The 27,493-nt window shown below is 32.1% G+C and overlaps 1 protein-coding gene across 4 annotated transcripts in view; it reads left to right on the top strand.

Moving 5' to 3' along the window:
- Nucleotides 1-755: 755 nt before the first annotated feature.
- bif (protein phosphatase 1-binding protein bifocal) overlaps nt 756-27,493 on the top strand; it is a 75,249-nt gene continuing 48,511 nt past the window's right edge. The window contains exons 1-5 of one of the 4 annotated variants that reach the window (XM_076402257.1): nt 756-830; nt 18,518-18,854; nt 18,920-19,580; nt 20,798-20,992; nt 21,045-21,846. In XM_076402257.1, the coding sequence (XP_076258372.1) occupies nt 792-830; nt 18,518-18,854; nt 18,920-19,580; nt 20,798-20,992; nt 21,045-21,846 (2,034 nt within the window). In that variant the 5' untranslated portion in view covers nt 756-791. Of the gene's footprint in view, nt 1,443-6,367; nt 6,451-9,923; nt 10,182-18,517; nt 18,855-18,919; nt 19,581-20,797; nt 20,993-21,044; nt 21,847-27,493 lie in introns of those variants that run through there. The other 3 variants (XM_076402255.1, XM_076402258.1, XM_076402259.1) reach the window with 3 other exon arrangements.

The raw sequence follows: 27,493 nt of genomic DNA, 5'->3' as shown, positions 1-27,493 counted from the left end.
ACAAAAAAATGTGTATATTTAAATCAAAACCGCCCTATTGTATGACATTTTACAAACTAATCCATCTAATACAGAAATCTGCTTCTGTTCTTCTGGCATTTAATGCTATTTATCAATATAAGATGACAGCTCAGACAATTTTGAAATAATATGAAAACATTAGCATCGTTGTACATTATTAAATAAAGAAGTATATACCTGATCACTTATTTATTTAACTATATAATTAAATTTAATTGCATTAAATACAATTAAATAAATAATATTTAAAAGCAAAAAACAAAAACTATAGAAAGAATTAGTGTTTACATCATTGGCGTAGAGATGACGCCACAAGTACTTTGACGATAATTAGTTTATATATATATAACAGTTAGTATATTTTATATTAAGGTTTTTCTTTAATATATTTGTATTTTGTTTTACTATATACATAAAAAAAGATAATAAATATTATATCCTATAATTATTTCAGTGGGTTGCAGAATTGTGTAAAATTTAGTAATTTTCATAATATTTGTATTTGTTTTTGAATATCTTTTTTTATTTTTCTGGCATTGTATCGTATTTTGGTTAAGTTTTCTTTGATTATTATTATACTTTAATCTTACAATTTAAAGTGGAAAGAACGAAACCTACATTAGAATACCGCTGTCGTTCCAGCACAGAGGTAAAGATGGCGCCACATAAACCGTTTGGTTATTTTTGTTGCTGTAGACAAGGACGGATGATAACCTTAAAATATCTTAACCCTATTGATTCAATTTTCAGTTGGTTTTGAAAAACGTTTGATGATGTCGCGGTCTCTGTCTATCCAAAGCCGTTTGAAGGTAAAAGCAGATGTTCACCGTGTTTTTTCATTATTTTATGAGAGTGGCGTATCGCGGGCTTGCGCTTTTGCCCCATGGCCGTGAGAACAAACCGCTACAGATATGCACGAAATTATATCGAATATATTATCACGGAGGATCGCTCACTTGATTTCATTCATGTGTGCGTGTGTGTGCCAGTAGAATTAGTAGATAGTTTTTTATATTTTTTTTTCTGTCTGGTATGAAGTGGTGGAGTGAATGTTATTGTAGCGGCGATTGTTATTATTTCGAAACGAGTTGGTTCTCTCTGATGATTGTTTTGTCAAAAAGCGTTTAGTGTCAATTGATCGTTAAGTTTAAAAACAACACGGACTTCCAACCGGGTCTGAACCGATTTTTTCCATTGAATTCTGCATTAGTCGTCGGTACAATCTCACTTTCCAATACGGGAAAGTGGGCATGATGTAAAGTCGTTTTCCTTTTTGTTTTCGAAAACGTCCTGACCGTTTTTTTAAATTTATATTTGTTTACATACATTCTTGTTCGGCAAAAAAAATGTCCAGTGACCAGATTCCGCAGTGGAAGAAAGACTTGATCGCTCGATTGAGGAGTCAGAATAAGAAAAACGAGGTGAGTCAACAGAAACATCTCATTGATGATTTAATTTAATTTGTTATAATAATTGAATCGTGAAATCGGGACGATGTTCGCGGAACAAATACTATAGTATATATTTTCGTTGGCTTAGTCAACAAGTATGATTCAGCGTGTGTTTCAGTTTGTATCGTCTACCCCTTGTCGCTTTGTTCATAAGGGGTGGTTTTCCAAAGGGGATACGCAACGTCCCTTTCTTGGCTATTACTACACAGACCGCTAGTTCTGTCGCATAAAAAAATAATTTAAAATACAAACATAGAACTTACGTAAGAAACAAGAGAAATTTCTCGCAGTAGGCGTAAAAGAACCTGAATATTTTTCGAGATCTAGTTGGCGATTTGCATATTTCCATCGCCAAATTTGCTAACCTGCTTCTGCATAAAGCGAACAATATTGTTGTCGGGTTTCGTTTGTTTTTTCTTGTCTCCTTGTTCTCTCTCCGCCTCTCTCTCTCACTCCTGTCTGCTAATCTGGCCGAGAATGCAAATAACAACGAGGAATTTCGCTATCTCGAATACTCGCAACAATTTATTATGTAATTAGTTTGTTAATATGTTCTGGTTGGAAGAAGTGGTGGTGAAATTCAGGCAGTTTGCAGTTGATTGCAGAGCCCGAGATTGCTTAGGGAAAAAGTTGATGATTGGCCTAAATTCGAAATGAATGCCGTTGATGATTATGTCTTTACTTCCAATGATCATTTTGTCAAGGGATTTCGTTAACAATCTGGGAGTTAAAAAGAGAATATTTTCTAATGTAATATAAACCAGGCCGCGTAACATTGAGTCCGGTGAAAAACATATTGTCGCTTTTTTTTATATAACGACGATTTTTAAATTATAATTAATTGTTTTATTTGGTATGCATTTTTATCCATATCCTGGTGCTTATCTTTAAATTTTTCAAAATCACCACTTGTAATCGATTAAAAATGTTATAATATTTTTTCCTAAGCTTTAATTTATTTTCACGAATGATATCTAAATACTTGTGCTGCCCTAGTGGAAATACAAGGAGAATGAAAACATGTTACATCATTTAGCATTTGTTTGACAAACTTACGATGCAAAGTCACACAATCGCAGACTGTCTACTGTGTCATTTGCTAAACCAATATTATAAAATCGTAATCAATTAAAAATATAACATAGTTTTAGACTATTTTATTTGTATATATTTTTGTGTAAGTAGTAGCTTCAAGATTTGCGAACATATTGTAAGTTAGGGTAATCCACTATTTTGTATATATTTAATATAATGTAACATAAGATTATTATAGCAGTGTTAGTTTTAAAAAAAAATTTAAAAATTCAAAGTCGAAATGACTTCTTAATATTCCTACAGTATTTTATGTTGTGAAACAACTGCATTCATGCAATTGTCGAAATTTTATCTTAGGTGCGACTTCATCTAAGCTTACACCATATTTATGTTTTACTCACGTGTTTATTGTTTGCTTTTATGGCACCTTCGCCACATTTATTATAAAATCCTCAGTTTGGTAATATTTAAACATTATTATTACAAAGTTTTTAGTTTAAGAATTTCGTTGTAACTGATTATTTTTTCCCGATAGATTAGAACCATTCTTATTTGAAGCGCTTTTGATGTCTTTATATTAAAACAATGTTTTAGTTTTTAAGTAGTACCTCGATTATAATTTAAAAGCTTGTTTTTGTTTCTAACGAATGTACAAATGAACCGCTGACCTTGAATAATCGAAACATTTTCCAAATTGGCGAATGTGTGCGCGTAAAAGTCGTTTTAACTTTCAAATCAGCAAGCAAATCGACATCAAGTGTGCCGATATATCTCGATTAATTTTTTCGACGTCAAAACAATTATGTTACTCTGTTTCTCCGCTTCTTGAGTTCTGATTTCTGTAAATCGGCGTCGTCTTATTTGCTTTTCTGTGCGCGATAAGTGGTAATCTCTTCTCAAGAATGCGAATACAATGCCGGAATGTCTTTGACCGAATAGATAACGCGATGTTTTCATTACATAATGTTTATTTATTGGTCTGTGACCGTTGAGACTTACGTATGTATAACGCGTCTTTATGAGAAACAAGCTATGTTTGATTGAGTTTTGTCGTGACCAGTATGAATGTTCTTATTGTTTTCTTATGGCTTTTGTTATTTTTTTAAAGCTATAAATATCTCACTATCTGTGTGTCTTTCATATATATTCTATTTAAAAACTATTCGGAATTTATTATTAGTTTTTTTGTGATTTTTTAAATGTATTTATTACATTGTTACTAGTCGTTGCCGAGTAGCACACAATTTGTCTTTATAATAACTTAAATCTAAATATACATCTAGGAGGACCGATCGGCCCTATTTGGTCCATATAGTTTTCAACACTTGCTTGTTGAGTACCAATTTATTGTAATTTTATTCCAGAGAAGTTTTTCATCAAGATTCATTATATTATTGAGGCTTATGTAATCTAATTATATGTAAACTACACATACACAGATTTATTTTCGTTAATTTTAATTTTCTAGGTCTGGTTCCATTTATTTATATTGTCACTTACCGGTTGTAATTTTCGTGTCCCTTCTTGGCTTCTTCGTATATGGTAAATAATTGGTCCCAATACGTTTCCTTGTAGTACACCTGCTTTAGCTTATTTTATTGTAGAAAAGGCTTCCTCTTGTTTGACTCTAAATATTCTGGATGTACAATTTTAATGATTCATTGTGTTATTTCTGCAACATTTTCTGTAATTTATGAACAAGGCCATATTATGCCATAACTATAGAAGACTTTTACTATATGAAAGAATATAGCTGAATATACCTTTTTACCTTCACAGACTTTTTCATTTGCATTCTATTCTATGAACCGGGTGTTTGTTAATGAACGCAAACTGGTGTGTGGGTATTAGCTTTTTTCTCTCTATAATCTTTTTGTAAATTGGTACCACATAAATGATATATGCCGTTTTTTAAATTTTATTATGTGCTTGCATGTCTACTGATTACATTCTTATTTTAAAAATGCATTTATTTAGAGAAATTGATACAATATATACATTTCTCTCAACCAATGCTGCATCGATCTGAACAAGTGGTAATCAGGCGCTATATCTGGTGAGTACTTTTGAGTACGACTTATCCGCTTCCCATGCGAGCTGCAACAGTGTATCCTGCAAAACTTTTGCAAGATGCTATCTTCCTGGTCTTTTTTTGCAAAAATACGTCGTTCAGTTTGTTCAATTGACATCGATAGGCATCCGTAGTAACAGTTTCATTCGGTTTTATCAGCTTGTAATATACTACACCTTGCTGATTTCGCCAAATATACAGCAAAACTTGACTTGTGGCGATGATGCTGATTTAGATTTTACTCATGGGATTATCATACAATATTTCATTGCTAGTTACAACACGCCACAGAAGATTCTTATTTTTCAGTCGGCAAGAAATTAAACTTAGATCTACTCGAGGCGTTGCATATACCTGAAGTTAGCACCCACGGTGAGGTGACAACAAGTGGTACTGACAGAGGGTACGACGTGGTAACCTCGGGTGGTGAAGCTAGTGGATGACGCGACGCCTCGAGGTGCTTTCCGTTCCTGACTCTGAGAGTGATCAGACGTGTCCACTGTTCGTAACACCTGAAGCTAACCCTGCCACGTGCATTTCTTTCTTTTTATATTCTTATAGTGTGATCTTGTTTAGTGTTTAATATCTTGTTTATTGTTTAATATCTGTTCGTCTAAAAATAAATATTTCTTCTGCATATAATTAGATTCCACTTGTACCGAAATAAATCGCCGAGTATATTGTCTTTATCTAACCGCACCTGTACCCTAAAGAACCAAAAGCAACAAATGGGATATGACGGAGCATCACCGTAACTGTAACTAACTCACCATAATGTTGGTATTTGATGGGCTTCGGCGGCAGATTTCATCATATCAAACAACAAAAATAATTTAAATGTTGAAAATGCAATTTTAAGGGTTACATGATTAGTGTCTAACACACACTGTCTGATATAGACAATAGATATCACAGGTAAACATACATTTAGAAATAGTCCTTGCAACAAATGCTCAACGCACTATTTAGTTGAATAAAGAGTTTTCCTTAAGTTTTTGCTTTACTATAAAATTTCATATATCAACAACATAGTCATATGAATGGTAAAAGGCTTTGAATGTAATCAGAAAGTGGAATTTGCCTCGTTCTGGCTAATCTACAACGACTATGAATGATTGAAATAATTAACAAAATCTAGGAACTAGGGTTCGAAAATGGCAATATATATATTTTAAGTCCATTCGTACCATTTATATGTAATATTTAGAACTTGATTCCCAATGAACACAATTTTTACAAGAACTTCAAGTACAGTTGTAAAAAAACATCAAAAAAGAGAACATCGTTATTTACCCGATAAAGCACCGTGTAACTAATCCCGAAGCTAAAAGTGTTCTTTTAAAGAAAATTATAAACTGACACTATTTTGTATTTTAAGAATCTTCATTACAAATTAGATTAAGAGCTTTTATTAAGAGCGGAAATTTCAGATAGTCAGTCACTAAGTCAAGATCGATAAGAGATTTCACCAAAATTTAGAGAAGCTATTTCTGTAGATAAATTGGTCCACGCGAACCTACTTTTCATGTACTATAGAAGATTTTAATCAATACAACGATTTTCAAACATTCATTCATACTTAAACATCACCTGTTTGTACATCATAATTAAATCGCGATAATAGGAATGCATCGTTGTTTCGATTTTTGACGACAACTCTATAAATAAATTTCTATTTTAACATCGATATTGTAAACCTAATATGTATATATCAACGACCTTGAGTTGTGCACTTTTTTTTGTATCTCCTGATATTTTTATGACTGTTGCCAATGTACGGATTCAGATTCTGCTCGAAAATCATGGGTTGTGTGTGTTAAAACGATTCCCGTGCTTCATGTGTCTGCAAGAATGTACATGGGAGCTCTTTTGGTAAAGATGCAGCGTTGTCAGATGTTTTGTGTCTTCTGTCTGTTTATGTTTCAGATTTTTATAATTATTTATTCACGAAACTATTATAAATAAATTCTAGAAGAAATGTTGAATTGTCGGAAAGTTGAAAAATTAAGACAGTATGTTATTGTTTTAAAAACAAACATAAAAAATATTTGCATGATTTGGTAAACTATTGTTCTTAACAAAAATATCATAAAAATCTTAAAAGTGTTGCTTAGATTATTTCATACAAATATTTCATATGCTTCAATCTTCTGATATCTTGCGCATTATCCAGTATCCACCTTGCTGTGATTTAGCAACCTTCTTTCATGTTTTACGACAAAATCGTGGTTAACTTCATAGATCCATTTAACCTCGAGGTCACCGTGCACTTCGTTATAAACTTTTTGTATAACATGATGTAAATAAATCATCTTGGCATATGTTTTTGCCTGATTTCAAGATTTGAACAACTTGTCAAACAATATGTTTTTTAAATCCGAAGAAGTTTTATTTATTGGGTTCTGGATTTGACTGCAATCATAGATGAAGATAAAGGTCTTGAAAGACTTAGATAATTTAGACAATTAGATAATTTTGTTCCGATAAAAATTTAAAATCGACATTCCCGCACTGGTTGTTTCGTTGAAATGTAATTGCGCATATTTAACGTAATTAATAATTACTTCGTTTTAGAATATAGTCATAATGACTAATGATCGTTTTATATTTTTTGTCACCTCGTAGATAAAATCATTTCTAAAATTAATAATGTATTAATAAATGATAATATGTAAGATGAATTGTGGAATTGTTTAATAATAGAATAATCATTTTATCTTGACATGAACAACGAGCCTATTACGTATTACGTAGATTTCTTTACTAGAATACTTATTTTTTTATAAATAATCAGTAATTTTAATGTTATAATTTATTATTCCTAGTAAAAACTGTTTAAAAATAATTAAAGTCAATTAGCACAAGAATCTGATTGAAATTAGTTTAAACTAGGATGATGCGTATGAGTATGATTTAATTGATGAATTAATTCCTGGCACCTTACAGAAGATGGTGTTTTGTTTTCTTTTTTACACTCTATTTTTTTGCAAAACTCTATATTACTAATCGTTCGATTTGTATGTATAATACATATTCTATCATTACATTTTACAAAATAATAAATAAAACTAATTTATTCAAATATATTTTATCAAATCTCGTATATTTATTCGTATTAACTATTTTGCTTAGTAAAAATTTTACTTCACTATTTTAATATGAAAGTTGGGGCTCTTAACTCGCGATTTCGGTTCACCAAATATTTACATTTATAGAAATTAACACGTGCATCAACTGGAAGGACCAATTTACTTTTAATATGTTCTTTATCTTTAGCAAATAATAAACAGTGTTCTTGACTGTTTATTCATTCACTTTAATTATACATATTGTGCTAGATGACTTTTTATTCTATATTTTAAACACACACTACTTGTTATTTTTACGACCTTTTTTGATCCTCTCTCTTAACCTAACGTTTCTTTGTATACGTCAACCGTAACATCTAATTACATCGGGGGCATCCGAACTACTTTGAACCATCGAAGAAAAAAATTTGCCCATCGACGTGTCATAGATAATAAAAGCATCTTTACATATAAAAACGCAACAAATTCTCACTGAAGTAATCAGTAATTTCATCATCATCAATTTCAAATCCTTATAACATTTCAACTGTAGTAAACCTCTATTTTTTAAATATTTTAAAATCTCCTTTTTATCAACGAGGGTGTATCTGGACTAAACCTCGTTATAGAAACACCCAGATGCTCTCTCTGGATACCAGGTGTTCCGAACAATGACAATAGATTCAATCTCATTTTGAATTAACTATTTTTAACTTTCCAAATGGAAAAATCAATAGAAATACGATTAGGAACAGACGACCTGTTATCAAATAATTCATATTATTACTTTTTTTTAATACATTGTTACTTTTGCCATATATTGCAAAAGCTGGAGGGAAATGCTGTTGCAGTTTGAATGAAAAGGCCTGTCGCACCCAGCACACTCACCAGACATAGCTCCTTCTGATAACCACCTTATATCGGTGAAGCATAGCAATTGGATTGTTGCGAAGCTCACATTGTTTTTTCGACATGATATCGCCATATTACGAGGAAGATTAGAATAAATTGTAAAAAATGTTAGTTACATATACTAAAAATACCTATACTAAAAAATAATATTACATATATATATATATATATATATATATATATATATATATATATATATATATATATATATGGAATAATATAAATATATATAAATGGTTTGCAGGTCCACATCAACTTATTAAGTACGAATAATTGAGATCTACCAAAATATTTTTTATATTTCAAATTTATTTCTTTTCTTTCTAATGTACTCCTATTCATTTTATAATAAGAATCCACGCAAAGTCAAAAGCTAAGAATTTCTATTTCGAACTGAAAATATGCTGTTAAAAGAATGATTATTTATTATTGCAGAAGGACCATTTATTTTTATTATAAAAATGGTTTTTATTACTTGTCATTAATAATATCGGAATATATTTACGTAATATATATTTCAATTGCTTCCAGAGATCTGATTAACACTCAATTTTACTTGTAGAATACACGAAAACACTATGATGTTCCTGTGAAACTTTCCTGGGAATTAGCAACCCAGAACATTAAAAGGTGAAAGTGGAAAATGAAATTACCTGTTTAAAATTCATTTAACACGATTAAATTCTTGAAGAACAATGAAGAACGAATAAAAATTGGATGGAGAATCTTTATGATTGGGTCTAATAAGTTGCTAAATATTTTTCTGTAGACCAAAAACATTTTCATAAATATTTTAAGGTATTTATTTCATTATAATAAAACTTTTACTACAGTAAGTCTTCGCCAGGTTCCAGCGATTTTCAGTGTTTTTTCAGTCCTTTTATAAAATAAACTGTCATTGTATTCTGTGCAAACATCAAGAACAAACACAAGTGCTTCAGTAAATTTGGCAATACTGTTTGGGCGTTCATCAACCCGACTATCATCAACGAGTCGCCAGATGTCCAATGCATCATGCCATGTTGCCTGATGGTTGTAATTTTCTCCGATACAAAGATATTCGTCGCTGTATAATATAATAATATAGTACACTTTAATCATATTATAAAATAATAAAAATTCGTAGGAACATAAAAAATACTGTTCAGAATGTCGATATTATTATTTCATGTACGTCGTGTGGTAATTCTTAAGCCTCTTTCGGTGACGTCATCAAGGTCGTTTCGGTGCATTCTGCCATCGGTATGCTATCAGCGAATCCATCGGGTAGATAAAATTCGGCCGTCCTAATCCGACGCACGATATCTAATCTGAAACCTATGCCGTCGTTGTCGATGTGACAACGTCGCCTGAATTCACGGCCATCTCAAGCGGAACCCTGTTCAGTTTTACTGAGAACCACCGGGTCGAGCACCAAACTGGTCCTTACATTCTTCGAGTAGCCACCACGAGGTTCTCCAGCGGTCGGTGAGTTCGTTCAGCTCGTTTCGTGGATCTCCATCAACGGGACTAACATGAAACAAACCGACTTCGTCCGTCCGAAGAAGTGTTAAATGTGCCAGTGAAACTGTGCGAAGAGGGCCCGATTAACGAGAATTTTCGGATATTTTTATAATGGTTCAGGTATGAACGAAAGATGTTAATAATATTGCCCCGAAAAGGGACTTTCTTCTTTCACTTTCACCAAAAATTAACCGCGAAATGATTTTTTGTCGTTTTCCGGCGTTTTGATTATTTTTGGTGTCAATCACTTTTACATTTTTAAATTTTTTTTCGCCATCTTCGGAGAAAATAGATTTTTATCGTGTTACCATAGAATTCTAACAAACATATATATATATATATATATATGTATGAATCATATTTAACGCGTACTGATAATGATTGTATGTTTTTAAAAACAGCATTGTGTCAGATCTGGATTATAAAATAAATTAATATCGCATAAATGTCAGAACCTTGTCACCGAAGATTTATATCCTCGTTCATTTTATCGCATCACTTATATTTATCCTTATTATTTTTGTTATTTATTATTTTATTTTTAAGTCTTTATTATTTTATCTTTGATGTACGGACAATAAAATAATGTATTATGTATTTATTAGTTAATTAATATTAGTCTAAATGCATTAAAGAATACTTATATATAATGACTCACTGAAAAACAATTTTAATTTACTGAATAAATGCATTAAATATTCATCTAGTAATTAACTTAACTGTAGCTAATATCACTAAATATATATTTCCATTTGTATAGTTGTATTAACTCTTTCTACAAGAATCTAATGACATTATTCGAATTAGAATCAGTTTAAAGTCATTTAATTTTCCACTTTCACCTTTCATCGCCCTGAGCTGCTAATTTTCATGACTGTGATACAGGGGCATTAGCATTCTTTCGTTTGTATTACCGACTTATTTTTTTACAAAAAAACTTTACTATATATTGTATCGCGTGACTGGTTGTTCTGAAAAATAGGATTTCAAGTGTAGCGAGTATGTACAGTTAAAGGTTTCGTTTATATGAAATAGGATGGCAGTGCAAGTTGAAGTAAAATTTTCAAGATTTTTTTTGTTTTAAACTCAACACGTTTCATACACTGTATATCGGATTTCCATTTTTGATATGCGACCTATTGAAGGATATCATCTTTTTAAAGTGTGCCTAAGGATTCGTCATAACATGGTTGCAAGTATAACATCAAGACAATTATAAGAATGTTACAGAACGTAGTTAATATCCACGGAATTCAATTTTACTGATAACCCAATATTTACGTCGAAACCGCAACTTGGAATAAATCAGAGGTTTCATCTGAGAGGTTTTTCTAGATAACTGGGTAAAAGTTGATAACCAAGAAGTCGTCTAAAAGGCAAACGTTGATATTTAATAATGTTGATAAAGCAATTTATTGATAAAATAAGATTAACTTTGTTCTTTAGTGAATATATGTAAATTTTTATAAAACACCCAATTCTTTTTTATATAATTTATCAACAAAAATGAAAATATTACGGATTGTAACATTAAATTATTCGGTAACAGTTTTAAAATGGGTGTTTCAACTTTTAAATGAAAGAGGAAGTGATAAATTGAAGTGACCATCTCGGTAACGCCAGTAACCAGTTTGGATAAGACCGGATGCCTTCTGGCATGGTCTCTAAGTTGGTTACTGACCAGTCTGTAGGCTTAATGCCGAGTACCGTGATTCGGAACCCACGTTGGACAGTAGGTCCAATCCAGATAAAGCCTAGTTGGTTAAGAGGAGACTTTAAAATATAATTTTACAATCAATTGTAATCAATAGTCAACTCAGCCGGCTTGGTTGGGACAGTGTTAAAGGCGACATGGATATCCGCTGTTGCGATAGTCGCGGGTTCGAATCCTGCTGGGGCATGGTCGTAAATTTATGTTTGTGATTATCCTAGGTAAGAGTGTAAAATCCGACAAGTAAAATGATCGCAGTTACCCTAGTAATCAGGCTGGGTAAGACCGGATGTTTTCTGGGATAACCTCTAAGATGGTCACTCGCCAGTTGGTAGCCTTAAAGCCGAGGACCGTGGTTCGGAGCCCACGTTAAACAATAGGATCAGTCCAGATAAACCCTCGTTGGTAAAAAGGAGACTAAAATATGTTTAAAAGAGTAGTCAAGTCAGGCTCTTTGATTTCTCGTGAGCATGAAAATACTGGAAATTAAGTATGTAGTCAGTAAAACTTCTACATGAGTTTCTCGGAGACAATCTTATGTAGTAATGTATTCGATTAAAATGCTAAAACAGAATTAAATTCAGAGAAATCAAATTAAGTCATGTGAACGCAAACGCGGTCAACGCAAAAAAGTGGATCTGGATTGATCTCAAAAGACGAAGATTGACGATATCTCAGCTGTGACAAAATTTGGTACTGTTCTACAACAACACTGACAAATATATGAATGATAAAGGTATAAACAGATAAGAGATAAACATTTTAGAGTGATATTCAGGATGAATACTGAATAGATATCTTTTTTTACATTTCGACATGTCGTTGATTTACCGTATTTCAGAATCTTAAGCTACTAATCTAAGCTAATATTCTGAATAATACTGGGCACTAGAAAACATGAAATAATGTTGATTTTTTTTTCATTTTAGCTCCGAATTACTATTTGCCAGGAGAGTTACTCATTATGACATTACTGATTATTAACTCATTAACTTCAACTTTGAGTTGTTTATTTTTCATGATTCCACGTTGGTTATTTATTCTAATATAGTTAATGTATATTGAATTTTATTTCACTATGTGGTACTGCTTTTCAGGAATAGTGTCTCTGTGAAGTGCTGAAAAGATAAAATGGTCTACTAATCATACCTAAATAACTGAGCATTGATCTTTGTTTTTCGCTATTAACGATATTTTGATACTCTACTTTTTATGGACGATGGCTGATGACTTAATTATTAGCGTGATACGGTACCCGGCCAGATGTGTTCATTACCGAACTGTGACCACCCAGGCATGGGGTTTATAACGTTATTCGGATGACGTCACCAACGTTTTCGGATATTTCGACACTCGCCGAACAATATTATCGTTGACAGAATCGATGAGGGTTTAACGTGTCGACGACACGTCATTTTCACCAGTATTTACACGGAACATGTTTATTCTGATTAAGTCAGATTTAAGAATCGACATCAATTTTAACTCTAGTAATACAAACAACATGTTTTTTTAAGTGTTAAGGGACTTCTAGTGTATTTTATCTTCTTATGGATTATTGAAATTTCAATCGAGCGTATTAATTAATTGATGAAAGTTGATTTTAACTTGTCTTCTATTGCTTTTTTTTTTGTTTTATTAGCGATTACGATGTTTTATATTTTAATTTTGAATAAATAAGCTTTCTTAATTGCACAAAATAATTAATATAATATTTTTATTTATTCTACTGCACATTTTGTACCGCCGTTTTTTTGGTGATATTGTTTTGTTTCACTATCATAAACTCCGTGGGTTTGACGTAATTTGACGTCAGTAACAGGCTGGATCAGTACAATAAAATATCTTTGAAATGATGTCCAGTTGGTAGGTTTTAAGAATTATCAATAGTTTCGGTTCGTAGTTTGGATTCTACATTAGAATAGTTATTAAATATCATTAAAATATTGATTGCTGAAAAAGTAATTCCGTTTCTTCTCATGTTTTTTTTTACGCGAATTTAATATCGAATTTGAAACACGCATATATTTGCATTATGCCATTTTTTACCAATTTTCTTGTAAAATGTATTTCGGTCTTTGTCTCTTGTGCGTAAAAACATCATTAAGAGTTTCGTAGGAACAGTAACAAATAGTAATCAGACAGGGCAAATTCCGGATTATGCTGTGGGTGCATCAACACTTCCCGTAATTTTTTAATGATCATTTTCGCATACTATTGTACAAATGTCTTACAATATTCATGGTCCTTAATTACTGATTTAAAAAATGGCTGGATTTCGTTTTGTTACAGAAATAAATTACCAATAAAAAAGGTTTTTTAAATGTTTCACTGTTAATTCATGTAGAATCCAACTAATCGGTCTTCTGTAAATTGTTTTAAAATTTATTTATTACATTGTTACTAGTCGTTGCCGACTAACCTACAATTTATGTTTACAATAACTTACCTTAGGCTGTATCTTAGTCTCTGGTGCACTAATATTTATGAATTAACAGTGCTGTTTTTCTATTAAATGCACCTCACTACACTACACAAGATCAAATGGTTTGATTCTTTTGAGTCTGTGTCCTGTTCTGATGTTATCCAAGAGTTATTATTTCGATATTAACATGAGAGTGAGATCCTTATGTCCCCTTGCGATTCTCTTGATTACCTGAATGGCAGTCGGTATCCTAACGTCTCGGTGTAAGTAATCAGTCCTCTAGTGTCTGGGTGCATCTAAAATACTTCTCAGGACTTCTGAAAAACTTCTGTTGTGTTTACATAACATTTCACAGAACATCCCCATAAATTAATTCTGTATGTCCATATAGGTTTCAATACTAACTTGTATAATAGCAATGTACTGATCATTTTTCCTGTCCTAATTATTCAGTACTGATTTTGTTACAATTAATCAAAACATTTTCTTATATTTGAACCCCAGTTCCCTCGTTTTCTTTTTTAAGAGTTCCTTCCAGCGAGGTTTTGTGTGTTTGTTTGAAGATTCACTCCGAGATACTTAGCCTTGTTGGTATATGGAATGATAGTATTATTTATTGTTATTGGTGCGCGTGTAGTATAATTATATCTGAACTGCACATGCACAGATTTAACATACTTTCGTTAATTTTTATTTTCCAGGTTTGGGTCCAATAATTATATTGTCACTTGCCTGTTGTAATTTTCGTGTTGATTCTTCGCTATTATATCCGACAGCAAGAAACGCATTATAATCAGTAAATGTAGCCGTTGTGATATTTTCTATTTGTGGTATCACATGTGTCGAGTGTCACATGTGTAAAGTAGATAAATAATTGCTTCCAATACACTTCCTTGTGGTACACTTACTTTAGCTTCTTTTATTGTAGAGTAATCTGCCTCTTGTTTAGCTGTAAACATTCTAGCTGTAATGTAAGATTTTAGTAGTTCGGTGTGTAGCTTCGGTAAGATTTTTGGTAGCTTATGAGCAAGGCCGTCATGCTGTACCTTATCGAAGTCATATATACATATATATATATATTATATACCTTTTTACCTTCATAGGCTTCTTCAATTACATCTGTTATTCTATGCACCATTGTTGAACGTTTGTTAATTGTTGAACAATTTCGTTGTTAATGTTTGAACAATTGTTAACAAACCCAGACTGATTTTTCTTTTTTCTCTCTATAATGGGTTTTATTTTTTTAACAGGACTTTTTCAAATACCTTGCATATTAGTGGTAGAAGTGACATGGGTCTCACTTCCACAGGAAGGAATTAGAGCCTGTTATTTCATTTGGTGGCTTTCCAGGTTTTGGAATCATCATAATGTAGGCATTTTCCAAACGCCTGGGACATTTTGTAATGGAAATAGTGCATTTTTCTGTAAATGCTTTTAAATTGTTGTATAGTTCATGTTTAGTTTCGTATCGATGTTGTAAGTTGAAACATTAGACTGAGGTTCATGTTAAACATAGAAATTTTACGTAATGAAAATAGAAACCAATTCTTTCACTGGTTTTTAGTCATAAATATTACAGACTAACTAGATAGGGACAATCTCCGAGAGAAATTACTTAGAGACAAGAGAAAAAAAAGTAATAACTTTTTCTCCAACTTCATATTTGGGAAAATTATACTCCATATATAATAGAGATGCTTCACAAACTTATGTATATTTTTCGTTTTTGATAGTTTTTTAAACTACAAATTTATTAGGTTTTTATTATATTTTGGGCAATTTTATTTTATTTTTTATAAATTACACAAGATTATATATTAAGACTAATCTTACCAAAAAAAAACACACGTATAAGCGTACCTAATATAAAAATAAATGATGCAATTAAAATTTTTATCGCCTATATCAACAAGGTCGTTCGGTAGCTAACTCAACCTACAGTGAATGTCCAATATAATATGGCTGAATAAATTAATTATGCGATAGATATTTTCGATTATCGTAATCAATTCAATATAGGTTGTATCAGTAAAATCGAAATTATTCACGCACCATCCATATTAAAGCAAATTTAAGTTTTTTGAATATAATTTAATAGACTTTTTTATTGAACATAATATTTTGTTGTTTTATTGAGATGTTTACCTAGCCTTTTATTTAAGTGTACTGTAATATCTGATAAAGTAATATAATAATTATTATAGTATTTTATCTCTAAAAAGAGGTGAATCTACATTATCAGATAATAATAACAATTATTAATTATTATACTAGAACCGTGATTAACTCTAAAGGGTCTGTTCTATCACTAGACTTTGATTTTGGTACGTCAGCTCTACAGTTTTGATGCAATCGAGCTATTCTCTATTATGAAGCAGTATAATTAGTAACTGGAATGTTTTCAGTAGCGTTATAGTTATTATATAATAATTTGGAAACTAAATTCTTGAATTCAGACTATTAATTTATGGTTAATTCATGGAAAATTAACAATAATTGAATTACAAGGCAAAAGTTGGTACCACCATACTAAAGATTTGATGTCACTTACTTGTCATTGTCAACTTGTAGTTCCAAAAAATAAATGTCACTTAAATCATAGGTTTGTATTGTCTCTGGTTGTTGTTATTGGCTGGTTGGTTCAAAATAGCACATGCGCACTTCTTTCGACTTCAAATTAGATTAGAATTAAACATTATTATTAAAAATAATATTATTATTAAGAATAATTGAGAATAATATTATTATCCCCTCTTACGTTCTAACCATATGAACATGTCAATGCACATAAATCGTACACACTACAGCTATCCTCGCACGTTTGATTAAAATGTATGTTGTATGTTTTATTTAATTAATTTAATATTACCTCAAGGATTTATTTCACTTATTTACTGAAAGCTGTGAATCGATATCTTACTTTAGTCGTATCAGCTTTCTGATATCTGATGCGCCTAATAATCACATTGTCTTAGTAATTGATAGTACATCATCATTAAAAGTTCAATAGCTTTTCAAGTTTCAAGCTAGCTAGCTTTTAAGAATTCAGTTTCATCAGCTTGTTGTTGCACCAATTTACTACACGTCTATTCAAAATGCTGTGCTGTCCCCATAGCTTTTGCTCATACATTAAAATATTTTGGGTCGTCTTTGCTCATAAATTACTGAATTTCAAACTCTTATTGAACATTTTTTTTAAGTTTGTCTAAAGAGGTAATAGTTTTTGTTAAGAACTTAGGACATTGAAAGACATTTTACAGAAATTCATTCTTGAAAGGTTTTAAAAAATACTTTCTGAACTTGTTGATCTATTCAATTGGTCAAAAAATGCAAATGGAAACCTAGCATTTTTGACACCTTTAATTAATATTATGGTTAAATCCATATTCATTTTATTTATTCTATTGCGTGTTTTTTGGAAGTATAATGTATGGAAGTTTTCCTTCCAAGATCCACAACATTTTTTTTTACCTATGACAAATACATACAATTGCACCAAATATATATATATATATATATATATATATATATATATATATATATATATATATAATACTATGACATTATCCTCTAGTACGATTACAAATACTAGAATTTAAAAAAAAATTATTTCTTCCCTTACTGAGTTTGTACGACCACAGTCAAACCTTCTATAGAATGTTTTTTTACAGTTTCTATATAAACACAACCATACTTCAACCTCTCGCCAATCTGTCAATTCATGTTAGTGCGGAATGGGCATGCGCAAACCTAGCCAATCCCAGCTCGCAAGACTATATCATTTTAATGGAGCCTCAAAAACACCTAACCCTAAATTTCCTTCGAAATCTTTAGAGGTAATTTCTTGTCACATTTTGAACTTAACCGAAGCACTTCAATTCGGCTTTAGAGGCCGTACACAATGAACTGCCAGCTTTTGTTTAAAATTTAGTATAGTAGTTCTCAAATTCCAACAGGTTCACGCCTAGGCGATACTTTGAGCAACTGCAATTCACCTTTGTTGCGCATACATCCTAAATCTGCTATACTTTTCCCGAACTCCAGTAAATTATGTTAAGGAATGCTTTACATATTTGGAGAGTTATTACGAACCTAACGTCAACCGCCTTAGCCTAATTCCAATTAATGAAATAAATTAAAAAAATAGAGCCTCCTCTACGGAAGTCTACCGAGTATCCCAGTGATGAACTTGATACATTTAAGCATACATTTTTATCTTATTTTACGAAAATAAAACTGTTCGAATCGACAGTATTAATTATTTATTACCTGTCTTTTATTTAAGCAACGAAATCTAACAGTGTTTTAAATTTCCAGGAACGTCTATGGATAGACCATCATACACCGCACTCGGTTCATACAAACTCTCATCCCAAGCCGGAACTATGTCCTTCGTCACCGGATACCAATTCCTGCGACAAAAACGGCCAATCGGCCGAGTCCTCCGACTCGGAGGACCTCCACTACGGTCCCGGCATCGTCAACCGACTCAAAAATAAGTATTTGAGCTTGGCGCTCCGCGAGAGCAACAACAGGCCATCAATCTTGCGAAAAGCTACTAGTTTGGAGAACCTGTTAGATGACGATGACGCGGAAGATCTGGAGAAGGAAGACGGCAGGTTGTTTAGGAGGAGAGGTGGAGGTAAAGATGGAGGTTTGTGGAATCGCTGTGCTGTTGTTCTTAGAGTAAGCGTAACTTTTTTATTATGATTCTTGCAGGGTCTCACTATAATCACTATCGAGGGAACCGTAGGCAAGATATTAAACGAGCACGATCAGTGGAGACCATCTCTAGGATTAGTCATGACGAGGAACTCACCATGACATCGTCGGTCACAGCGAAGATCAACAGTCGACAATCTCTTCACGAGGACAAGCTGATGGCGAGTAACGAGAAGAACGATCACATTCTCGACGCTATAAGGCCGCCGCCTCATTCTCCGTCCTACGAGCATGAGGGTTCCAATAAACTAAATGGCAATAGGCCCCACAGGACCTGGTGGAAATCTCCACTGCTTGATGAAAACGAGAAACCTCCAGCGGATGTCGTGCGACAAAAGAAGATGATATTCGAGAAACGGCCGGAGCAACGCACGAAAAAGCCCCCACAGACGGGTGATGTGGCCGCCAAAGTAGATAGCTTCAACAACATCATCGTCAAGGCGAAAGTCGCGTCCAAATCAAAGCCACCAGTTAAGCATGTTAAGCCGGTTCAGATCGACAAACCGAAGAACAACATGCAAAATAATCATCGTCCCATGACTAAACCGGTCATCATCAACGAAAATGCCACAAAACCGAAGAGTTTGGACCTGAATGGTTCGAAGAAGACGAAAAAAGATTTCCACAGTCTTCCAAGTCCAATACCAGACGTTTCGAGGTAAGAATTACTATTATTTTGTAATCTTATAAATTTTATATATATATATATATATAATTATTTAAACAAATATTGACCTATTTTTACCATTTTCTTCTTTCAAGATATGTAAGTTTATTCAAATTTATTTAAATTATTCAATAGTTATTGAGTGGACAAATGTTATTCCGATTTTTCTTTGACCGCTTAGTTAATATTATATTTGCTACATTTGGCTACACTGGTTAGATCATATATCATAAATAAGTTTGTTGAAATGTATAGAATAATGTATGTTTGTATATTTATCTCAACAAAACAATAATTTTTACATATCAAAAATTACTTCATAAAAATGAATCCAAAAAAATAATGAATTTGTTTCTGCATAAAATATTGAGTACTACATGAATTGAATGAAGAAACAGAAAACAAAATTTGTTGACGATGATAATGATAAGAATCCTAAACATAAATAATTTAAATAAAACCGGAACAGGTCAGAAACAGGTCTCTCCTAACTAAAATAACATAATCATAGTTTCATTATAATATTATATGTTCGGAATCATTAGAAAGACGTGATCTGATTGCTTAAAACAACTGAAACTGGAGAACGCTACATGAGAATAATGCCTTTAAAGTCGATTAGAAACCTATATAATAGTCGAAATAGATTGCTATGTAACCTGCTATATTCACCAGACATTACAGCTTTAGATGCTTAGTTTTTCCAATCGGTGCAGTGTCCTATCTAGAAAAAGTTTCAAATATTTTCAAGGCATCTAAAATTAGCTGAAAAAATGGAATTAAGTATAATAAGGGTCAAAATTTCTATATAAAAGGTTTTTGTAGTCCTTTTCTTTGTATTTCTGATCTAAATTGAAAAAATAACATCATTTATTTATCTAAAAAGGCGTAACAATTGTACACTTAATTTAATTCGTGTTATATATAAAGCTATTCTTGTGGTAAATATTTTTATTTTAAGTAATTTTATTTCAATACATTATTTTATTTCATTTATGTCTTATTATGAATTGAACAATTCGCATATAATATTTCTACTTTTAATATTTAATTTTTTTTTGCTTACTGATATTGGTTCTGTTGCCTGTAAGTGTTTTTATTTTATATATATGTATAAAATATAGATAATACAGTAGATTTATACCGCTTTTTTTGTTATAAATTTAGTTTAATTTTAAATCATTGAAGTTGATTCAAATTGGTTACAGGGTGGACATAAATCAAGACGTCAGTGATTCAAGAAATAATACCAAAGGTCATTTGTGTGAGACTCCCGATTTGATCCTAACTTCCACGCCATTGCCAAAAATCACTTCTCCAACCTACAGGAAAACTACTACCGAGAGCTTTATCGCAGAAGAGCGAAATTCAGGGTATTTAGGTCACACAGAAGCCACCAATAGGTGTGTACTTGGAATGTTCTCGATATATGTTCTCTAATCTATCTCATTTCAGATATGTCAGTCCCATCCATAGCCCCAAGTACCACACGCACGACGATAGGTTGGACTCCCCTGGCGTGAAAGCAATCTCGCCTTTGTCCCAAAACAATATCACGAAAAATTCCGCTTCGGCTGTGTTTAATTTTGTAAATTCTCAGGTGGACCAGAAGCATTTGCCACCCGTCGTGAACCAAAACGTTTCGGATAACAAGGTGCCTATATCCGAGCCTCTGAACATTGAAGTTAACGGTCATCAGCTGCACCAAGCGGGAAATCGGACGAAGAGATCATTGTCAGCATTCGAAATTGAGAAGAACCACAAGAACTCGCTGAAATCGGCACCAAGTGATGACCAATCGCCGGAGGTGAGCACAGAAGTCGAGGACAGATCCCCCGTCAGGAAAATCGCGGAGAAAGACACGACCGAAATCAAAAACGTGGATATCAGTGCGAGTGGTGACAGTTGCAGTGATAATTTGATCGTAACCGGTGATAGTGGTAAAAGGAACGGACCGGAACCGGTGGAAGACAATCGTAACGGGCTCAGAACTGCTCCGAAACCTCCCGAGAGGGTGACGAAGGACGCGGTGGTGGAACGCGTTACTCTGAAACCGGTGTCCGGTATCGGTAGTACGAAGACGAAGCAGCAACCCGCCAACGAGGAAAACCCTATTAAGATCGTATTCCCGAAGAAGCAGAAGGCCAGAGTCGAGGAATCTACCACGTCCGTTTTTAATTTTACGACTAGGAAAGATGTTCCCGACTACATTGCCAATGACAGAAGTCGAGCACCAAGCATGCCTGCTATTCCCAAGGTAAATCAATTAATTCAACAACCAGTTCAATAAAACAGTGAATTCACGTCTTCTGAATTGATGACGTCAAAACGTCGCAATGTTTCCGCATCAACTCTGGGTTTTAGTTCATTTTGGTTTTGACATACAACAAAATTCTAATCTAAATAAAATAATTAAACAAAGATTTTGTTATAAAATACAATTTAATTTAACATTATAGTACATCTAATGCGTATATTATCGAAGCAGTTAAAACTACAGCTAAGTAATTATTTGTAGGTTAGGGTTGTGTTTTATATTTACTTTGAACTCTTTTCCATACCACATATGAATTAGAGTTATAGGTGCGTTTTTTTTTATGTAATTGTATCCCCTGGATGCCTAAACCACCTAATTAACAATTATATATCCAAGTAATATATTTTAATTTCATTAGCGAGCATATTTACCTTTTATGCTTAGTTCGTATTTGCTTCGTTACAGTGTTTCCTTGTAAAGTCATTTTGATATCACTGTATTTCTCCTTAGTTTGTTATGTTACTACCTGTATACATTTTTCTCGATAAAACTAAATGTAGTTCACTGCATCAATCACTGCATTGTCCCTAATGCATTTGCCATATCTGCAAAATAGTTAGTCTTTCTTTCCTCTCACATTTTAACCAAATGCTCATCTATATTTTGAACGGTTACACACCTATCTGTGCACATAAATCGTTCGCACTCTACGATTAAATTTCCTACAATTATCGTATATAAATTATATCACCACTCTCATCACTCTGTCTTGGAAATTGTGAGCGTTGAATCATAATCCCATATTCAGAAAGTTTCATTCAACTAAGCTGTTACTTTTCAATCTGCCTATCATTTGTTTACGATTCCATCATTTTTTAATTTCTTCTTCAATGTATCTGATCAAGTTTATCCAAACAGAATCTGTTATTAACCATCTGTTTCCAATGTGAAGCATAATATATCTGCAATTAATTATTAATAAATGTTATACCTGATCCTGATCAATTTTTGTTACAACGTTTGCCTTTTCCATCAACATTTGTCGTCTTAACACTATTATTATCATCCCAAATGTAAGAAATATTTCAGTGACTGTGGCGGTACTAATATTCAGTACAATTGCAGCACGCTCAGTAAATTACTTACCTCTCTAACGCATTTTACTGGTGAGATGGAAAACATTGTCTGATATCAAAACAAATTTACATATTGCAGCAGGCAATATATTAAACGTCTTTATGACGTGAGTTGTTGAGGCTGTTATTATGAATAGACTATATGAACTCCTGACTAGTAGCTTATAGACCCAGGAAATAATAAAGTAATTTTAAAAAATAACGACAATGAAACAGATCAGTAAAAATTTATTACACTCAAATCTTAATCAAATCTTCGATTAACATTTTAGATATTTAGTCCAACTTTAAAAATTTGCCCTCGTTCGGCAATCCAATTACTTGAGAACTTATTTCCAGAACTATGCTGAGTTAGATACACGTGGATTCTTCACTTTGCTATCATGTTCACCAGCTAATTCGATATGAGAGATATCTGGCGATTATAATGAGCATTTCATTATTTTCAAAATTTCTTAGTTTCATTTTTAATCTAGGAGCCCTTGATATAATTTTGATAAATGTGCGGGTTGTCTTGTTGAGAAACAAAACTCGACCATTTTCCTAAAGTATTTTCAGATAGCCCTTTTTATTCTCTTTGTTATTATTTTATATATAATTGTCTTATTGTTTAAGCTAATGGAAAAGCCTTAGTCATATGGCCGGGCTTATTAGCAAAGCATTCCCAAACTATCATGCTACCATTATCATGCTTAGCAGTCTGCACTGTGTACATTTTTGATCGGCGGCCAAAAACACGGCGATCTAAAACATCTATTAGATCGAAAAATCTGATATTTGTTTTTATCCATTCGTAGGGTATTTTTCCGTCCAGTTTTTATGTGATTTATGTTGCCCACTTTAGTCTATTTCTCTTATGAGTACTAAATAGTCTCCATTTTTTTGGCTGCTAACACATGCTCTCATGCCAACAACCACTAAACGTTTCTTTACAGTTGTAGTTATAATTTGCTCTTTTCGTATTCCATTTAAAGTAGCGTTAATTTGTAACACAGTAACACAGTTAAAAGATAACATTATAAGAAACTTATCTTCCTACTTTGTTGTAGATTTGTGGCTTCCAGATCTCTTTCGATCTGAATTTCCTTAAGTAGTTTATTTTCGTGGCTGTATTGTATACTTTTACATGAAACTCCAACCTTTTGTCAAATTGGGCGTATAGAAATCTCAAAGTACACATAGCACTACGGTGTTAATGGAAAATATGTTTAATTTTTGTATAAGGTGTAATGTAATGTAATATGTAACATGAACGTCACAAAGTACACTGAACTCGAAACATATCGTTTTTGAAACTATAGACCCATATTTAAAAGATTAGATTATATTCAATATAAAAGCAACTACTTAAAGTGCCAATTCTAAGAAATCAACAGTTAGTGGTGTTCAACCTTTATGGTCATAAAACACGTGTTGCGATCTTTTTCGAAATAAGGGACAATTAATAAGAAACTATTAATCCTATTGATTATTGATATAAGTACGGTCGTAAAAATAATAAGCTCCAATACTAACATGTTTATTTAAAGATTTATTGCAATATTTTTTCATTATCAACTAAAAATGTGTTTCGTATTAACAAGTTGTTATCACTGAAACTTTTCTTATTTACCACTTAATATGTCAGTTCCTATAACTTCAAATTTGAAAGCTGAAGCATGAAAATTGTTGCCACTATGTCAACGTTCAAACGTTCATATGAAAATCTTATTACCTGAAAATTAATGATTGGCGATAAAAAAGTCATAAATACAATTAAAAATTGTTTTTAAGAACATTTGAATTCTACATCGCAATCGCATATCTTGGATCACTTGATAACTAATGACTATTATTAAGTCATTGTTCACATGGTGATTATTATTTTTGAATAATTTTAGTGGAATTGTTATTTTTAGAAAATAAACACGATGACTTCTTCCCGTTGGTCTTTTATATGCGACTCAGATACACGAAAGTTCAAACCTTCTATTAAAACATTTTTTACAGGCTCTACTTCTCACATAGTTATTTAATCGATTGCTGTCAGATCCTTTTTAATTTTTATACCTCTAATGAATTAATCCGATCGATCACACGAATTGTTTTTGTTATTATTATTTCAAATTTGTTATTCAAATATCGGAACACATTTCAAGCGACCAGGCCGATAATTTAAATAATTATTATTAATGATATTCAGTACAAGCCAGTTTCATCGATGTTCATCTGCTTGAACAACGAACAGGAAACAATCGAGATAAAATAATCGTATATAGCGCGATATTTCATTTTTTACAGTTTTATCAGAAGTTTTTTTCGGTTTTGCAGTGTTGCCATATTACTTATTATATTCGTATTTTCAGAGAAATAAAAATTGTTCTACATTCTTTTGTATCATGTAAATTACACAAACGTACATGTAAAATTATTTGATCTCTTGCATTCAACTATTCAGAACTTTCATTTTCTAAGTAATCACTTTAATAATGTTTGTGTTGTTCGTAATCTACTTGAATATCTGAATAGTTTCAAATATACAGAAGTCATAAGAATCTAGACCTAATGCGGTGCACGTTACACATTTCGTATTTTAATTCCTTTATTTCTCGATGGTTTTTCGATCTGTTTGAAAACGTCCAGAAATATCTGCTTTCTTTTATTTTATTATTTTCCTTGTATTCCTTTTATATTCCTTGTAACTTCAACAAAAATTTTGAGGCATCAAATTGCCATTCAACATGAGCTACCGTTCAACGACTTCAATTCATGTGGTATCAATCATTGAGGTGGTGATTACCTTTTGCATCCATTTTCTTCTTATGATAATAAAGGAGTAAAATTCCCCGAATATTTTTCAGAGATAAAATTTTACGTTTAATTCAGCAAAAAAGCTATGTTTTTTATATTCCCTTAACATATATATATATATATATATATATATATATATATATATATATATGTAACTGTCAGATAGCGGAAAAAACGTATGTATAGGATGTGTAACTGTCAGATAGCGGAAAAAACGTGTATCTAAAACGGTATAGTCTTGGTAATTAACTGAAGTAAGAACTGCAACTGTGTGTATCTGAGCGTCAAATACTCAACGGTATCCACGATCATGATATCAGAGAAAGATAGACCGTTTTAAATGCAGTCAATTTTGTCTGATTTGACGTCATGTTTTATGCATTGAGGGCTGGACTCTAGTTTTCGTTTCGTTTTGCTTATTACATCACAGTCTTTCGTGAAATAATAAGGTTGTTCTTGTTGATGAACGGTCAGGTCATTCGTCATTTTTATTAAGACCTCTTCTATATTTATCATTAAAAAATAGATATTTAATACATATGGACAACAATAATGTCGACAAGATGAAGAAGCTGGTTCATGTGAGCTTTAGAAATCGCTAATTTAACAGGCGATCATATCTTTAAGGTGTACTCAAAACATTAAATTTTATATTTTGTACATGAAACTTGTCACCACTGGACCATTTCTGAAAGAACTTTTTGGTATTTAGCAAGAGACGAAACAAATGTCATGAATTAAGTACCATACTCATCTGATAGCGATATTGACACTTATCAGGGACCGGCGATATCACATCCATCTAACCTCTAGTTAATTATTATTGGTTATAAATAGCATTGGGAACTATCGACTGAAAACTGATCTGTTTTGATTAATTTGTGATGTCAGACAAAATTGAGAGAGGAAAGGACGGAGATGTATATATTCCTTCATGTACTAACTTTAAAATCGAAAAGTAAAAAATAATTACAGGATACTATTAACATGCAATAATTAGGTGGCAATGTTTGGATGCAATGTGGCTGTGGATGTGTAAAAAGGAATGGATTTTTTCAATGGAATGGAATAATACCCCACATTTTCTTTGTCATATTTTAATATGTTAATTGCTATTTTCAAATAATATACTCTAATAAATATAGACAATGCAATAAAACTTAAACAAAACCTAAAAACTAAAGATGTATAATAACCATAAATACTAAATAAAAATTATATACCTAATAATAAATATAATATACTAATAATATCTTGAAAAATATCGTTCCAAAATACTGCTATATTATAATATACAATATATTATTATTTACAAGCAAATTTCCAAAAAAATCATAAAACTATATATATTACATATAAATCTATGCAAGCATAAATTGGGTACATTTTCGTCAAGATCGCGGCTAGGACGACAAAGCCAGAACGTTAAAAATTAGTCGAATGAAACTAGTAGAACCAAAAATAGTAACTAAAAGTACACGACTGAAACAGTCGATAGTAAATAGTAATCAAATCAGTCGGGCCGAACAGTCGATAGTCGATTTCAGTCGATAGTTCCCAACACTAGTTATAAACAAATTGTAAGTTGTACGATGGATAATGAAATCGACAAAACTGATGGCAAAATTATACTAAAGTGGAAATTAGTCGATTGTTATGATATTCAAATACTCTCTTGAGACACTCTGTACAACCCCTGGAGACTTGTGTGGGGGCTTATC

The sequence above is a fragment of the Rhynchophorus ferrugineus genome, unplaced genomic scaffold (assembly GCF_030347505.1).
Source record: "Rhynchophorus ferrugineus isolate W39M unplaced genomic scaffold, kcgeb_rfMv2 rfM4, whole genome shotgun sequence".
Taxonomy (NCBI): Eukaryota; Metazoa; Arthropoda; class Insecta; order Coleoptera; family Curculionidae; genus Rhynchophorus; species Rhynchophorus ferrugineus.
The sequence above is the reverse complement of the archived record's forward strand: the minus strand, read 5'-3'. Positions and strand labels throughout refer to the sequence as shown.